Below are 17672 nucleotides of genomic sequence, written 5' to 3' on the forward strand. Positions count from 1 at the left end.
TGATCACAGGCCACTGGCACTGCAATGCCCATGTAACTCAGCATGTGAATCAGGGCAGCTGTGTGCCTGAACTTGTGACAGGGTATGTTGGTGTGTGAATACAGCTGTTTGTGTGTGAATGCCAGGCAGTCACTAAGTGTGTGTGTGTGTGGGGGGGGGGCAAGACTTGTGAGGTTGGATGGGGTTCTGGTCCCGAGTCCAGTGGCGGTAGAATCCTCACTCTCCTTTGCAGGGTTCCCCGCGCTCCCCAGAGCCCCTCCCTCGAAACTGGCTGGCTGTGTGGAGGGGAGACACCTGTTGGGGGGCTGGGAGCGCCAGAGCCCACCAGGGCCTCTCTCCCCGCGTATCTGCCCGCCCTGCCCCGCTCGGGTCCCGCCCCCTCGGCTGCCGCCAGCGAAGCTGCTTGAGCGCACGGTTGTCAGAGGAGCGCACGGCGTCAAGAGCGCACAGCGGAGAACCCCGCGTGGGGAACCGAGCGGAGGCAGGGGCCGCCCGAGAAGCGGGTGTAGCAGAGGGAGAGCCGTGGAGACGCCGGGGGCAGCGGGCCGCGCCAGGATGGTGAGTGCGGGCGGCCGCGGGGTGCCGAGAGCCAGAGAGCGGGCGTCGAGGCCCCGCCGTCCCCTGCCCACCCGGTCCGGTCCCTGTCCCGGGCTCTGCTCCCGCCGCCCTCTATTCCTGCGCCTCCTTGGTTCTAGTTCTCTGCGTCTCTCTGTTTTCCCTCTGTCTCTCTGTCTGCTCCCTTCTATTTACTGTCTCGCCCTGTCTCTTTCTGATCTCTCTCTTGTCTCTGTCTCCTGCTGCATAGGTCTTTCCCATTCTCTCTCAATCCTGGTCTCACTTATTCTCTCTCTCTCTCTCTCTCTCTCTCTCTCTCTCTCTCTCTCTCTCCTGCCTATCACTCAGGTCTTTGATATTTATCTCATGCTCCTCTCTCTCTTACCTTCGCTGTCTCTCTATCCAGTATCTCTATCAATCTCATCTCTTGCCATCTCTCCATTCTTTTTTTCCCTCTATCTCTCCATTCTTGTCTCTGCCTGATACCTCTGTCTCTCTCCATCTCAGTCTCTGTTTCTCCCTACCTTTCTCTCTCCTTGTCTCTGTCCCATCTCCATTTCTATTTCTACATCTTGTCATTCTCTCTCTTTCTGTCTGTTGGATTGCCTCTCTCACTCTCCCTCATCTTTCTCTGTTTCTTGGTCCTTGTCACCCTCTTTGATCTGCTCAATCTCTACCTGTCCTCAGTCAATGCCCATTTCTGTCTCTTTGGCTCTGTCTCTCCTGCTCTTGCTACCTCTCTGTCAATCTTTGGGAAAGCTATCTTTCTGTCTTTTTCCATATGCGCCCCCTGCACTTCCCTGAATCTATGACCACTTCCCCTGGTGTTGGGGGTTGTGGGGGCAGCAGGGCTCAACACCTATAATGCCCTCCCCCACAGGCGGCCCTTTCCTCGGGGCCCCGCCTGGTGCCAGCCCCCCCACCAGCGGGGGGACTGCGCCTGGAAGCTGTCATGGAAGCCCTGCAGAGGCAGCAGGCAGCTCGACTGGCCCAGGCGGTGGTGCCACTGGCCCCTCCACACCCACCGCCACCACGGGCTTCTCTGCCTGGCCCCCGGATTGTGCTGGCCAGTGAGAGGGGCTTGGGGGAGGCTGGAGCTGATAACGAGGAGGATACTGAAGAGGATGAAGAGGGAGAAGAAGCTGTAGCTGAGGAGAATCGTCCAGGAACTCGGGGCCCCAGCTCACCTTCCAGCCAGCCCTCTGGACCTCATCCCCATGAATGGACCTATGAGGAACAGTTCAAGCAGGTAGGACCCCCTCAATGTCAGGCCTTCCCCTCTTCCTCTCTGGACAAAAAGCAAAGCTTGGTGATTGGTAGCCTTCCCCCCACTATCCCCCCCCCGGCTGCCCTCTACAGGATGGAAGGACAGAGACACAGAGACCTGGATAGGGACAGTGGAAAGTCTGAAGGATAGTGACAAGAAGAGAGAGACAGGCACCCAGAGACACAGAAAGAAGTGCATAGGCAAACATTAAGAGGTTCAGAAGACACCCAGAAACATGGAGGCTGACAGATTGGAGGCTCTTGGTGAGGCTGGAAGGGAAAGTAGGAGGGGTGTAGAGACCTTTAAGAATTCTTTTGAGGGAGGAGCACCTGGGACTAGCGATTCCAATGCCAGCACCATCCTACCCTAACTTTTCACATATCAAGTCACAAGATTATATTTCAGCAACCAGTGGGGTGTTTGGGGCTGCCTACTTCTGTCTTTGGAAGCAGAATGGAGGTTGCCACTCCTCTGGCAAGCTGATATCCTCCTCATCTCTTCCCTGTCACATTCCCCCATCCAAATCCTTTTGCTGGCCTGCGTTCTATGAGTGACAATTCCCAGCCTGTGATGGCCACAAGCACAGTGTGACTAATGGGTCTGTGCAGCTGAGAATGACAGGATCTTACTCAGGGGCCCTATTTGAGTTTTTCCTCCCTGCAAACCCCATTTGGATGTTACTGTAAAGCACTACTCCAGCCACTCACTATGAAGGTATTCTGTAGGGCTATGACTCCAGGTGTGCTACTCTGGTGGTGTTACCTGTAGGGTATTGGTCTAGGATATTTTCCAGAAGTGTTCATCTGTGGTTAGTACTCTGTGACATTAGTATAAAAAGGAGTGTTACTCAGTACTCTGCTACTATGGAGATAGGTCTCTAGTGGCTGTTTCTCCTGGTATATAAGTATGGGGACTATTACTTGGAGAGTGTGTAATTTGTGGACATCCATATAAGACTTAGGGCTCAGTTCCTATGAGAGCATAGCTCTAAAGGTGAATCATTGAGGTTTGTTATTCATGGGTATTTTTTACTGAGATTTCTTATTGAGGAATAGAATGTCATCAATAGGTGTTACTCAGGAACCCTTACTATTGGGTAAAAGACTGTTACCCCAGGGATTGTTCCTCCTGGGTGGTATGTAGAAGGTGATGCTAGAGATGGGGCTCCAGGTGACTAGGAATGTGTGGAATTATCCTCTGGGCCTTTCAAGTCTTGACTCCACAGGTCCTCAGTGGTACAAGGCCATTGCCTCTGTGGCAGCTCCTGTAGTGGGCAGGCTACTGTCCCTGAAGGAGATTAGACCAGAAGGTGGGCTGAGGGGCCCCAGGCTTCAATCCAGGAGCTTCTGAGCATCCATCGTGGCTGAGGGGTGGTTAGAGTCATTACCCCTGGCCTTGGCACACAGAGATGGCAACAGCTAGAAGCCTTGCAGGAATGAACAAGAGTAAATGAATGCCTCAGATATATCTGTCAGTTTCCTAATTGTGGAGCACAGCTCCAACCTCACTTCCTCTCTGAACTCTGTGTATGCCCTGCAGGGCAGGATGAACCTCCAAGGCGTCCTTTCTTCCCCTCCTCCCCAGATGGGTGGTTTGATCTGCCCAGGGCACTACTAGCCAGTAAGGGGTCTCTGTGTGTATTAGAAAAAAGTGCCCTTATCTGTACCAGAAGAAAAGAGCCTAATGTTTGGGAGTCCACATTTCAGACCCTACTTACCCATTTAGCTGGGGACCCTTATTCAGGATACAACCTGAGTTGGGGTCCCAGGGGGTGAGGGGTAAGCAGAGCTGGAAAATGATCTCAGTCCTTCCCCAGCTGTACGAGCTCGATGCAGACCCCAAGAGGAAGGAATTTCTGGATGACCTGTTTAGCTTCATGCAGAAGAGGGGTGAGTGGGGTGATGTAAGGGAAGGACCCCCATTTATGAGGTTTGAGGATGGGAGACTTTAGGGTTTGGTCCCCAGGTTGGGTCCCTTCTACAGAGGTCTGAGCATGGCAGCACCTATCCTTTGGGTCCTCAATAGCATCTTTAACCTCTGACCCTGCCCTCCTCCTCCACCCAGCAATTAATTAGTGGCCAGCCCACTGGCAGGTTAATGAGTGTGGGATCAATTGGGAGGGTGGGAAGGAGAGCTGGTGGGGGGCTGGCCTGGTGCAGGGGCCTTCCCAGGCTAGGGGGCTGAGAATGCCTTGGTCCTCTTGCCCCGATCCTTCCTCCAGCCTTGTCTCTCCTTAGTTTCCCCTTGCTTCAGGCAGGGGACACCCAATGTGCCCTATAGCAGAAGGACTAAGATTAGACTGAAGGAAGGACTTCTCAAGGGGTAGGCTGAGGACCATGTTAGTTGGGGCTATGCAGGAGGAGGAATTCCTTTCCAGAAATTTCAGAGCTAAAAGAGAATGCAAGAAGGGTCCAGGAGGGGATCAGGGTGGGTGGTAGTCCATCACTAAGGCTTCTCCCAGATTCATGTGTCCAAAGACTGACTCATTATCTCTCTCTACAAAGCTAATTAACTCACTCCAGTGTGGCCTGATAAGCTGCTAATTAACTAGACGGCATGCCTCCCCCGCCCCCCCCCCCCCCAGTGCAGGAGCTGGCCAAAGTCCCTCAGACCCCTACGCCAGGCCAGCACCCATTACAAGTCCATTCCAAACCAGAAACCTTCAGTGAGGCCCCAGATCCTTTTGCTCCCCAGGGAGACCTGGTCATTCTGGTCCCAGTGTACCCTCCCAGCCCCTTCCTTGATGACTCCCCTCCATTGGGGATTGGGGTAGGGTGCTCTTAGCGTATTCTAGACTTCCCCCACCAGGCCCAGAGCTCTGCCTCCCTGGAGTCCTGCCTCCCTTCTCTCCCTCTGCAGCGGGGAGGGGGGTCTCGCGGGGCCGATAATTTTCCCCCATTAATCAGGCCGCAGCTAATTGTTCGGGTCCAAAGGCGGCCGCGGAAGGGGACGGGATCGGTAAGGAATTAACTGGGGCCCATCGCTCAGCGCAGACAGGCCCTTTTGTCAGGGCTGGCCGGCGGGGGAGGCGCGGGCTGCGGTGGAGTTGGCAAGCTGAGGCAGGGCTTGCTTCTTCTCCTGTCCACAATCCTTCAGCCTCAGGCAGCCACCGCCGGCTGCTGCTTAGGGAGTCGGGCTCTTCAGCACTGTCAGGAAGTCCTTCCCACGGTCTACCCCAGGGATTGGCAAACTAAAGTTTGAGGACAAAATCTAGCAGCCTGCGAGTTAAGAATGGTTATGATATTTTTAAATAGTGTAAAAAACTAAAAGACAAATAGCATTCCAGAATGAAATTCGAATTTCAGAATTCGTAAATAAAGTTTTATTGGAACACAGCCGCAGAGCTGCTTTCAGACTACAATGGCAGAGTGGAGTAGTAGTTCTGAAAGAACCGTTTGGCCTGTAAAGCCTAAACATTTAACATCTGATCCTTTACAGAAGTTTGCCTACCCCCAGTCTAGTCTCCTGTCCCTTCTTGGAGCTCTGTGGGGTCTGCCTAGAATAGCACTCCCAACCCCCCTCTTCCCCTACTTTCTCGAGGGCCCACCTTGTATCCCGGCCTCGTCCAGGCAGCAGACTCCTTAAGTGTCTGACGATGCCCGCAGACTGGGTCTTAAGTCTTCCTGTCCTGACTCTACACAACCCCCACCAGGGACGCCAGTGAACCGCGTGCCCATCATGGCGAAGCAGGTGCTGGATTTGTACGCGCTGTTTCGCCTAGTGACGGCTAAAGGCGGCCTGGTGGAAGTCATCAACCGCAAGGTGTGGCGGGAGGTCACGCGCGGCCTCAGCCTGCCCACCACCATCACGTCGGCCGCCTTCACTCTTCGCACCCAGTAAGGCCAGGCGCGCGAGCACTAGGCTGGGGGCGGGGCGGGGCGGGGCGGGGCGGGAGGGAGGGGCAGGGTGGGGCAAGGCCCGAGAGGCGGGCCCTGGGCGGGCTTCCCGGAGTAGGGCTTGAGAGTGGGGCTCAGCCTCTGCTCACATATTCCGTCCTCCCCTAGGTACATGAAGTACCTGTACCCATATGAGTGTGAGACGCGGGCGCTCAGCTCCCCAGGGGAGCTCCAAGCCGCCATCGACAGCAACCGGCGCGAGGGCCGTCGTCAGGCTTACACTGCCACCCCGCTCTTCGGCTTGGCAGGGCCACCCCCTCGGGGCACTCCAGGCCCGGCCGCCGGTCCTGGCTCGGCCCTGCCGGCGCCCACTCCTGGCAACCGCCCTGCCCAGCTCTCAGCTTCAGGCCTTCCGGCACACGCCTGCGCGCAGCTGAGCCCGAGCCCCATTAAGAAAGGTGTGAGGGGTTGGGGCTGCGGTTTGGGGGTCGCTGAGTCCTCGGGGTACACTGAGATATACAGAACATTAAAATATCTAGACTCTAAAATGTGAGAGGCGTTGAGGTATGGGGTGGTAGGGACTGATGAGGCACTAAGATTTGATGAACTCTGAAGTTTAGGAGTCCTGAGGTTTGGGGTCAATGAAGCTTTGAGAGCTCTGGAATAAGGGGTACTATGGCACAGGGCCGAAGGTCCTTTATCCGAGTTAATTCCATTCTACACTTTGTTTGTATTTTTTAACAACTGAGAACAAGGAAATCCTCCAAATTGTCTTGGACCAACATATAGGCCCTTTGGGCTCTCCAGTTTCAGAGCCTTTGGGCTGAGACTCTAGATGGAAATGGAAATTGAACCTGGTGCTTAAGCTTAGGTGACCAACGCTTCTTGGTCCCGGGCCTTGGGGGAGAACCAAAAGCAGAGATTGTTGGTTGGCCCAGAGGACCTGAATGACCTATTCTTCCAGAGGAGAGTGGGATTTCAACCCCTCGACCTGTGGGCCTGGCCTTGGGATCTGCAAGGGAGAAGTTGGCACCAGAGGAGCCTCCAGAGAAGAGGGCTGTGCTGATGGGGCCAATTGACCCACCTCGACCTGGAGCACCCCCCAGTTTCCTGACTCGTGGCAAGGTTCCCCTAAGGGGTGAGGAAGGGCTAATTGCTGATAGGGCTTTGGGCTTGTGCACCGTAGGAGGACAGACCCATCAGCTGTCAGGCATTGGAGGTGGGGCAGATAGCCCCTCAATAAGTAACTGTGTGATTACAGGTGTGGGGTTGAAGTGAATGGGGGCTGTCTATAGGGATGAAGAGGGGAGCTTGTAAGTCTGAAGTCTGATTCCCAAAAATGTGACTCCCCTTCCCCCTCCTGGACAGAAGAGCGGCTGGATGGGCCTCTCAATCTGGCAGGCAGTGGTATCAGCAGTATCAACATGGCCCTAGAGATCAACGGGGTGGTCTACACTGGTATGGGTACTGCAGGCTATCTACACTGGCATTCGGTCAGGGGTATTTACATTGGCATGGGGATTTTAGACTTTTTCTACTGGCATGAGATTCAGGGGCATTCAAACTTGCATGGGTAATACAGGGTTCAGTGGATTGCTACACTGTCATGGGTTAAAGGTACTGTCTACATGGCATGGGGTCTAAGGCATGTGTAAATATTTATTGTTTATCTGTTTGAGAGTATCTGTATTGGCATAGGAGTCTCTAACTGACCCAAGGTGTTTGTCCTCATTGGCTTGTGGTAGAGGTATGTGTGTGGTGTTCTAGCAATCAGGTCACTAACTTTTGTTTCCTTCTTCTGTTTCTCTTCCCTACCCCCTCCTGATTGTATTTTCCCTCTACCATCTCTTTATGCCTTTGCCAGGCATCCTCTTTGCCCGCCGCCAGCCTGTGCCAGCTTCCCAGGACCCAACTAACCCTGTACCGCCAAACTCTACAGGGCCCCCTTCCAGTACCTCACCCTGAGAGCTCCCACTTGCAATTAAGAGTTGCAACCCATTGCAGAGGGGGAGGCAGGAGACACTCCCTCCACCTTGATTCTTCAGAGGGTCCAGTCTAGGGCTCAGACCTGGGAAGTGACCCCCACCCTCACCCCTATGCCATGTGGACTTGAAGCCAAAGAGTTTTCTTTTGATGTTACATCTACCTCATTGTAAAGGGAGGGCACTTCCTCTCTGGCCTACTCCAGCAGCATCTACCAAAGAGTCCTGCCCCAGCAACCCCCATCATCTCCTCATGTGCCCCCCTGTGTCAATATCATCTCTAGGACCCTACCTCTTGGATTCAGACCTGGTTCTCTTCAGGAGTCAGATGAAGGGTTGGGTTGGGATGTTGTGAAGGAGATGTTCCTCAGGTCACATCTGGATAATAAAGCTGCAGTACCCCCCCCCCAATGTCTTTTCTTCTTCTTTGGATCTGGGCGCTGGAAAGGAATTGTGTGGTATATACAAACTGTGTTGGGACAGGGGTTCTCAGAGGGAAGACAGAATAGCAAAGGTCCATGAGAGTAGAAGAGCTTGGTCTCATGAATCAGACTGCATGAGTTCAAATCCTGATTCTACCACTATAGTACTGAATGCCCTAGGCAAGGCACTTAATTGCTTGAACTTTTTAGACTCTAAAGATTATGGTATTTCACAGGGCCTCATATTGATATACGGGAATGAACCAATCCTAGAATAATGGGTGTATTTATATGCGCAAGTTCGGGGAATGAGATGGGGCACCTTCTTTGATATTAGGTAAAGGTTATCTTGACAAGCAGGAACTGGAAATCAGTGTAGGATCTGACAGGTGGCTGTTGCCTAGGTAACCAGGCAGCTTTAGACACTTTCTGCCCGCCCCGCCGGTCACTTCCGGCTCCGGAAGGCTGAATCGTGACGTCACTTTCTATATGGAGTTGCGCCGGTGCACTGGGATTGGCCAAACTTCTCTGTTTGGCCGGACGTCCCGCCCTCTGGCAATTCCCCAGCTGAGCAGAGCACAACTATGGCGGCTGTGACTGATGTGCAGCGGCTACAGACCCGTGTGGAGGAGCTGGAGCGCTGGGTGTATGGACCCGGAGGGTCGTGCGGCTCGCGGAAGGTGAGCGATCTTGGGTCCAGTGGTCTTTTTCTGGGGCTGAGCAAGGGCGATCTACAGGCTACGGATTCGGGATGGATGCCGTTCCAGTCCCGTCACCCGTAGTCCGGCCTTTGAAATAACAGAAGTCCGAGACTTCCCGAAGCATATTGGACCCGCGGGGACCACGACATGCAGGGAACTGCTGGTTATTAAGGCAATTTGAAGTGGGCTCAATGTGATATGACTAAGACTCCGTCCCTGCCCTCGAGGTTTCGTTGGGGGAGACTTGACATAATCGGAAAGCTGACTAATGAGAGTTTCAGTAAGAGTTGAAATCCACAATGGAGGAGACGTCATGGAGCCCTGTGTAATTAATTGCTAAATGAATTGTGCAGAAAGAGGTCTGTAGGACTTAGAGGAAGCAGAGAAAAGGTGCATAAGAAAGGTTCCAGGGGGTGCGAGGTGAGGTCTGAGAGGACCATGATTAGGAGGGGAAGCGATTGGCTACTGGGTGTTTCAATATAGACAGGCACTCCACACCAGTTACTGAATTTTGACAACTGTGAAGCTCTGTTATCATCCCTTCTTTACTATGGGAAGATCTTTTACTGGAGTTGGAGTGTCAGGAATACCGTGGAATTAAGTGTATCAGAGGTAATGGTTTGTACACTCTTGTGAAATTAGTTGTCACTAGCAGATGGTGCCTCATTTGAGAACTGACTTTTCAAAAACACTATCTTCCTTTGACATCTATGATGCTAACCCTCCTGGTTTTCCTCCTACCTCTCTGGCTGCTTTGCTCAGTCTTATTTGCCTCCCCATGTGTTTGACCTTAAATTTTGGCACTCCTCACCCTCTATCCTAAAACCTGAGTAAGATCATTTATTTCCATTGCCTCTCCATCTATTCAGCTCTTTAACATTGGAATTCATCACCCTCTGCCCTTAAAGTATAGGTAGGTTCAGTTAGGGGGGTAGGAACCGGGGAATATATAGTATATGCTAGTACCTCATAAACTCTAAAATAATTAATTATGCCCCGACCCAGTCAGACTTGAAACTCCTCAAGGAGTATGTAATTATCTTCCTCTTCACACTGAGGATTCCTGGAAGGTGGAATCGCATTTCCTTTAATACAAGAGAAATTGAGCAAGCCAGATTTCTGGGGCAAAGAGATTTGCGAGTCTGAGAGAATGAGAGTGTTTTACCACTTGGAAATAACTTTCACTCCTCTTACAGGTGACTGATGGCCTGGTCAAGGTGCAGGTAGCTTTGGGGAACATTGCCAGCAAGAGGGAGAGGGTGAAGATTCTGTACAAAAAGAGTAAGTGTTTCTGTGGGGTGCCTGCCTGTCTTTTTTTTCTATGCCTATGCTTCCCGAGACTCGGCCCTGATTCTTTGGCCTACTGGATCACTGGAGTCACCATTTGGGGATAGAATGTGAAGAGATTTATCTGCTGATGTGGTGAATTGGGGGTGTGCTTTCTAGTTTATGGTTAAACTTCAAGCCCATGACGGTACCCCAAGCTATGGGATAAGAGCTCTGCCTGAAAGATCCCTTTGGTAAAGGAGAAGGGGTATGGGATTTCCACAGCAAGGTTCAGAGACAGGAAATTAATTAGGCACTGAGAGCCCCAGCCTTGGCTCTGATTGTGTCAGAGCTAGAAACCTGGTCAGTAACTAGACGTCAGATAAAGCTCTGGATTATCTTGGTGACACTGAGGGGCAAGGGGTCGTCCACTTTTGGTGAACATAGGTCAATGGGAATACTAAGGGCCCCAGGGTGGTGGAGGCAATTATGCTCCCAGTTGTAAAGTTTGAGGTCAGCCAGCAGGTGATGAGTGGCGAGCAACAGGGAAGTGGGGATAGGGGCCCTGGTAGACGCCGGATAATGGACACTGTGTGTGTTAGCTCTTCACTCAAGGCTCTCCCCAAGATGGACTATTCCCCCAATATTCTCCATAAAACAGATCCCCATTATTCAACCTTATTCCATTTTCCATCTTGCTACTTTTCTAGTTGAAGACCTGATCAAATACCTGGATCCTGAGTACATTGACCGCATTGCCATGCCTGATGCCTCTAAGCTGCAGTTCATCTTAGCAGGTGTGCACAAGCATCTAGGGATATAGGTTGTGGGAGAATTTGGGCACAGAGATGGCCTCCCTGCCAGTCCTAATAGCTAAAGCCTTGGAAGCTGCTTTCTGGAATTCTGGCCTTCATCTGGGCTGAGGCCTGAAGCGGTCCTGTGGTTCTCTAGTAGACATTGGGTATGGTATACTTCTGAGCCAGCTATAGGCCATGGTGCTAGACACAGTGGGAGATACTCCAATGCCCTATTAATGGTTTGCCTCTAGGATTTTCCTTTAGAACCTTCCTCACTTCTGCTCACTAGACAGGAGAGCTTCTAGGAAAGGGTGGGAGCAGAGGACATTGCATTTGGGAGAGAAGAGTTTCAATGGGGCGATGCCCCAGATGGGCGGAGCATTGCCCCCTGGTGGGCATGCCTGGTGGATCCCGGTTGGGTGCATGCAGGAGTCTGTCTGACTGCCTCCCCGTTACCAACTTCGAAAAAAAGAAAAAGAAAGAAAAAAAAAAGAACAAATATTTCTGTGAAATGGTAAAAAAGAAAATTTTGTGCTAGTTTTGCTGTTGTGCCTCAAATTGGGTTAGTATAGTACAATGAGAGAGAAACCACATTCACATAACTTATTACAATATATTGTTATATTTGTTCCATTTCATTATTATTGCTTTACCAACATTATTTATTTTATTTTATTTTTTTAGTAGGAGAGAGAGACAGAGACAGGAAGGGAGAGAGATGAGAAGCATCAGTTTATAGATACGGCACTTTAGTTGTTCATTGATTGCTTCATGCTCTTTTTTTAAGATTTTATTTGTTAATTTAAGAGAGAGAAAAAGGTGGGGGGAGAGGAACGGGAAGCATCAACTCGTAGTTGCTTCTCGTATGTTCCTTGACCAGGCAAGCCAGGGTTTCAAACCAGTGACCTCAGCATTCCAGGTTGATGCTTTGTGCACTGTGCCAGCACAGGTCAGGCAGATTGCTTCTCATACGTTCTTTGACCAGGGGCCTCCAGCTGAGCCAGTAACCCCTTGCTCAAGCCAGCAACCTTGGGCTTCAAGCCAGCGACCTTTGGGCTCAAGCCAGATGAGCCTGCGTTCAGCCAGTGACCTAAGGGTTTCAAACCTGAGTCCTCAGTGTCCCAGGTTAATGCTCTATCACTGTGCCACCACTGGTCAGGCTTCAACATCTTTTTTTCATTTGAGAAAGCTCTGGGATTTCAGAGTTCTAGGCAATGGCTGCTCATCAGTTAGTTAACTACTTCATAAGATAAGGTTTGCCAAGCACCTGGGTATGTTCATTCATTGAAAAGATGTTTAATGATCATCTACTATAATCTAGACTATTCTAGGTGTGAGATATACAGTGGTGAACCAGATTGTACCTAAGCCATTGCTATGGCCCAAACATCAAGTTCAGAAGATCTCTTGCACTGACTTGAGTCCAGCCTTTCCATGCCTCCCTGTGACTACTGCCTCAGTGTTTATCCCCTCACACATGAACAGTTGCAGTCTCCTAAGTCCTCTTCTTGATCCCAGTCTTCCCCTTCTTGCATAGCCCCAAAACACTTTTTCAACATTCTACTTTATCTGCTTTAGAACCTCAGTCTCTATCTCTCTCTCTTTACTAGAATAAAACCCTAAATCCTTAGCCTGCCATTCAAAGCCTTCTGCAGTCTGCTGGATCTACCCTCCCATCCAGTTCTGTTTACTGTGCTCCTCATGCTGCAGTTTAGCAAAATGAGTTCGTTTTCCTCTGCTGATTGACAAGCACTCTTGCCTCCAAATTTTGACATAACAGTCCTTACTTCTTCAATGCCCTTCCCATTCTTTGCAACCATTGAAATCCTTTGTGCAGGGCCATGCTTTCCTTACTTGTCTTTTCTCTTACTGTCCCAGTTCTCCAGAGCCACTGAGCAGAACCTGCTTGGCAGTCTGCCACATGTCTCCTCTTTCAGACCTTCCCTCCCAAGCAGTCCTTGGATATGGGGACCTAAGTCTGAAATATTGTCTCCTCAGAGGAGCTCACTGAATTTGTTGATAGGAGGCCAGAGGAAGAGGCCTTCAAGTTAAAATTTGGCAAAAAGTGGGATTTGGAGAAACTTAGAGGCTTTCTGGGCTCAAGATGGGTCAGACCCGAGGGATTCAGGAGAAATTGGGGCAGAATGGGGAAATGTGCATCTAGGGAAGGGGGCAATGGGCAGAGTAGCTGCCCCAAGCTCAGGACCCAGGCATCTCCCCTGCCAGGTTCTCATCCTCTTGCATTAGAGTAGCAGTGCACAGACTCACCTCGCTGTGATTATTTTGTCTGTTTATACCTCAGAAGAGCAGTTTGTCCTCTCCCAGATTGCACTCCTGGAGCAGGTGGAGGCTTTGGTGCCCATGCTGGACAGTGCTCATATCAAAGGTACCTCTCCACTATGCTGGCGGGGGAGTGGTGGGGGTGGGGGTGGGCAGGGCTTCCCTATGCTTCAGGTTTCCTGACCTCAGGCTGGGTCTGCTCCTTGTCTTTACCCTGGGGGTACCTCCCTCCTGCATTGGGATTAAAATTGCCAGAGCACAGAGCTCAGTTTCAGAATCCCAGGCAATTTGGGCCTAAGGACAGTAGTGTAAACCCAGCGTCCCAGTTCTGGGAATTCCTTTTGCCTTTTACCCCATCTTTTAGCATCTGTCCTTCAAGGTGCTGCAGATTCTAGATTTTACTCTAAGAGTCTCTGGCCAGTATGTGACTGTGTGTGAATTCTTTCTGCCACACTGCTGAAAGCAGCCTCTATGCCTGGGTTTTGACAAGCAGACAGTGACTTTAATTGAATCCAGATATCCATCTTGTCTGTCTCTGGAGGTATTTTTCTAAGTTCCCCCTCCCTACCACTGATCAGTTACCTACTGAGCATCTTACAGCCTTAAGCTTTGGGCCTACAGTGGTGGCCAAGGCTTTGGGTGTTGGATTTAAGGTAGCCAGCTTAGGGACTGGCATTTATCTTCAGCCCCCCTGCAGGCTCCTTGTTCCCTAGGACAGGCAGCCCTGGTCCCACTGGGCCAAAAGCAAAGAAACAGATCCCATGATAGGTAAAGCTCTTTACCTCTCCCTGCTTACAGCACTGGGTTGGGGAATGGGGCAATTCTGGTGACTCCATGGTTTTATCTCCTAAGAGCCTTTGTCTTACCCTCCTTTTTGGGTCCTAGAGTAAGACTGGGGTGAGCAGGGAGCCCCACCACCACCTCTAGCTGCAGCGGTCGATGAAGCCTAGCGTTTGTTTAGCTTCTTCACTCAATACTCTAATCCTGCCAAAGACCTAATAGACTATTGAGCAGTCCCGGGGGAAGGCACAAGCATCATTGGGCAGTGTGCGTTGTGTTTTACAGCCGTTCCTGAGCATGCTGCCTGCCTGCAGCGCCTGGCCCAGATCCACATCCAGCAGCAGGTATGGGAGGGGAGAGGACTGGAAGGTAAAGAAGTGGTGGGCTTCTACTCCCTGCTGCCTGGAGAAATAGTGTCAGGCTCCCTTGATACCAGCTCCAGGGGAAACTTGGGGGTTTATCCTTCATCTTCTGTCTGCCTTAGAAAGGGTAAGGGACTTGCCTAGGGCCACATCCAGGTCTTCTGCCTCCCAAAGTAGGGCTATTCTGAGACACTAAAAGGTTGATATTAGGAGGTATCAAAAAATCACTGAGGGCCCTGGCCGGTTGGCTCAGCGGTAGAGCGTTGGCCTGGCGTGCGGGGGACCCGGGTTCGATTCCCGGCCAGGGCACACAGGAGAAGCGCCCATTTGCTTCTCCACCCCCGCCCCCTCCTTCCTCACTGTCTCTCTCTTCCCCTCCCGCAGCCAAGGCTCCATTGGAGCAAAGATGGCCCGGCGCTGGGGATGGCTTCTTGGCCTCCGCCCCAGGCGCTAGAGTGGCTCTGGTCGCGGCAGAGCGATGCACCGGAGGGGCAGAGCATCGCCCCCTGGTGGGCAGAGCTTTGTCCCTGGTGGGCGTGCCAAGTGGATCCCGGTCGGGCGCATGCGGGAGTCTGACTGTCTCTCCCTGTTTCCAGCTTCAGAAAAAAAAAAAAAAAAATCACTGAGGATGGCTGTCCTTGACTGTGGGGGGAGGAGCTGTTTTGGGACCCCCCTCCCCACTATTCCCAGACTCAAGTGCAAATTCAAAAAGGGTTCAGAAATAGGGGACAAGGTAGGAGGAGACATATACTAGCGGAAATGAATCCTTAAATATGTGGTCCACTTCCCTTTCCATAAGCCTTAAGACTGCTGTTAGTGTAACCATCTTGGAGCCTCAAAGTACCCCATTAGAGCCCTGGCTGGTTGGCTCAGTGGTAGAGTGTTGGCCTGGCGTGTGGAAGTACCGGGTTCGATTCCTGGCCAGGGCACACAGGAGAAGCACCCATCTGCTTCTCCACCCCTCCCCCTCTCCTTCCTCTCTGTCTTTCTTCCCTCCCGCAGCCAGGGCTCCATTGGAGCAAAGATGGCCTGGGCGCTGGGGATGGCTCCATGGCCTCTGCCTCAGGCGCTAGAGTGGCTCTGGTTGCAACAGAGCGATGCCCCGGATGGGCAGAGCATTGGCCCCTGGTGGGTGTGCCGTGTGGATCCTGGTCGGGCACATGCAGGAGTCTGTCTGACTGCCTCCCTGTTTCCAGCTTCAGAAAAATACAAAAAAAAAAAAAAGTACCCCATTAGAAATTTGCTCCTTTTAGCTCTGAGGTTAAACATCACCTTATCTAGGCTCTACTGGAGGGGAGGGGAGGAGGGCATTGAGGGTCCCTGAAGATGCAGGAAGGTTAATGGGAAGTAGTGGCTTTGTTCAATTCCTTTCTCTGCCATACCTTGGCCCCACAGGACCAGTGTGTGGAGATCACTGAGGAGTCCAAGGCTCTCTTGGAGGAATACAACAAAACTGTATCCTTTCTGCTCAGCCAGGCTCCTGAGAAGTGCTGTCCAAAACCCTGTACTTTTGTTCCATCTCTGTTTCTCTCATCCCATCCCAACCAGCATCATGTCTATTCTCATTCTCCTGCCCGCCCCCTTTGGCAGGTTCAAAATATCTGCACTACCTTACTCAGACTCCTGTTTTCACCTTGACCTGCAACTAGACAATGCTTCTCTCCAAGCAGTTTGTGCAGTGGGATGAGCTACTTTGCCAGCTAGAAGCCGCCAAGCAAGTAAAGCCAGCGGAGGAATGATGGCTGCTCCCCATCCTAGGGAGGGCCAGGGCAACCAGGCTCCAGGGCCCTGTGCCAAACTGCACTTGTAACAGGGCAGAGGCAGCTCTATATTTATGGGATTCACAGCCTACCTGTCCATACTCAGGTGGGATCCTGAGTTCACAGGTCTGGCTATTTGGAATTTCTTCATTGAACCCTCCCCGCTAGTGTCCTAGTTCAGTAACAATAAACGAGAGATCTCTGGAGGAGTGTGCCAGCTTCTTGGTGTAGGATGGGGATGAGGGTGAGGATTGGGTGGTGGAGGGCAGAGTTGTCAACCTTCCTAGTGGTTGAACCAGAAGCTATACTCATCCTGGTCTGGCTTTCTGGGAGGTGTAGGGCTCTCAGGACAAATGCTCTCATTTGATTGATATGAGTGGAACATTCACTTATGTATCCATTTATCCTACATTTACCAAGTTTCCTCTTTGTGTCAGATTCCATGCCAGGCAGGGACCATCTGATTCCTGCCCTACCCAGGCTAACTGTGAGAGTTAAGGAAAAGGGCAGTCCCACCAGGTGGGTATAGGGTCCTTCAGGACACAAGGGAAGGATTGAAGAGGCAGCCCTAGAGGGTGATATGCAAGGTCTTTGAGAGACCAAGGAGTAACATGTACAAAGGCAGAGAGGATCCCTTAAGTTTCTCAGTTGGTAGCTTTCTTGGTGCTACTAGCCGAGAAGGGGAGTCCAGAAAAGGTTCGGATACAGGGGTTTGGCAAAGGGGTGGGCGCGGTGGGGACCCGTCCGGGAATGAGAAGGAGGAAGCTGAGAAAGAGCCGAGATTGGCACTAGACCCACGAAGTGTTTGCTGCCCCCTTGTGGTCTCAGGGAATGCTGTGATTTCAGACCCCTTTTCAACGACCTGCCAATGTCACCCCACGTGAGCGGTCTCAAGCATATCAAATTCAGCTTGTACGAATTAAGTCAGACTGGGAGTCATCCTGGACACTTTCCTCCTCTGTCCAAACAGTCGCCAGCTCCTCACCTCACCTACCTCCTAATATCTCCCAATTTAATTTACGTTTCTCCATTCCCACTGCCATTTATCTGGTTCTTTCAACAAATCATTTAACAAACATTTGAACGTCGGGCACCGGATGTGTCTCCGTGGCCACATCCCTGGGACCCAGCTGCCTGGAGTCACCAACGATTGCAGCCCGATTTCCCTGCCTCACCCCCTCCTTCACTGCAGCCAGAGTGAACTATGCACACGAACTATTTTGACTGGCCCCTGATGACCGCTCCCCCACCCCATGACCAGCCAGTGTCCACCGAATGAGGTCGAAACTCAGAACACGGTGGCCAAGACTCTCGCCCAAGCAGCAGCAGCCCCTCCAAACGGAACCTATTGCCCCCGTCCAAAGTGAAACCGGCAGGTTCAGCTATACTGTTGCGGTGTCTGAACTAGTCATGCAGTCCCTGCCATCTTCTTAGAGACAAATCCTTCCCATCCTTTGACGCGGGACTCCTCTGATGGCCGCTCCTCTCCACTTCAGGGCTCTCTCCACCCCAATAGGAGTGCTCCTTCCCCAGGGCGGTACAGCATAGATTGAGCGTGTGGTTTTGGACTCTGGACATCCAGGCTGAGCTCACTCCTAGACGTCCCAGTTTTCACACTTTTTCACAGTTTTCCGGCAGAGGCCCCGAGGCCCCCGCCCCTCAGG

The 17672-nt window shown here is 51.8% G+C and overlaps 3 protein-coding genes across 6 annotated transcripts in view; all 3 read left to right on the plus strand.

Moving 5' to 3' along the window:
• CNTFR (ciliary neurotrophic factor receptor) overlaps positions 1-17672 on the plus strand; it is a 121710-nt gene that overhangs the window by 38010 nt on the left and 66028 nt on the right. The gene's annotated exons all lie outside the window — the stretch shown is intronic.
• On the plus strand, positions 1508-8038 carry ARID3C (AT-rich interaction domain 3C). Of its 3 annotated transcripts, XM_066365666.1 has the most exons (7): positions 1508-1804; positions 3639-3711; positions 5475-5658; positions 5827-6116; positions 6623-6796; positions 7027-7116; positions 7523-8038. In XM_066365666.1, the coding sequence occupies exons 1-7, from the start codon at positions 1508-1510 to the stop codon at positions 7621-7623; spliced, it is 1209 nt and encodes a 402-aa protein (XP_066221763.1). In that variant the 3' UTR covers positions 7624-8038. The 3 variants fall into 3 exon arrangements, with proteins under 3 accessions (XP_066221763.1, XP_066221761.1, XP_066221762.1); XM_066365664.1 differs by lacking the exon at positions 7027-7116; XM_066365665.1 differs by lacking the exon at positions 6623-6796.
• Positions 8596-16214, plus strand: DCTN3 (dynactin subunit 3). Of its 2 annotated transcripts, XM_066365667.1 has the most exons (7): positions 8596-8742; positions 9960-10044; positions 10740-10826; positions 13129-13212; positions 14172-14230; positions 15644-15703; positions 15898-16214. In XM_066365667.1, exons 1-7 carry the CDS (start codon positions 8647-8649, stop codon positions 15985-15987), a joined length of 561 nt encoding a protein of 186 aa, XP_066221764.1. In that variant the 5' UTR covers positions 8596-8646; the 3' UTR covers positions 15988-16214. The 2 variants fall into 2 exon arrangements, with proteins under 2 accessions (XP_066221764.1, XP_066221765.1); XM_066365668.1 differs by lacking the exon at positions 15644-15703 and having other exon boundaries at positions 15839-15912.

The sequence above is a fragment of the Saccopteryx leptura genome, chromosome 2, assembly GCF_036850995.1.
Source record: "Saccopteryx leptura isolate mSacLep1 chromosome 2, mSacLep1_pri_phased_curated, whole genome shotgun sequence".
In the NCBI taxonomy this organism is placed as follows: domain Eukaryota; kingdom Metazoa; phylum Chordata; class Mammalia; order Chiroptera; family Emballonuridae; genus Saccopteryx; species Saccopteryx leptura.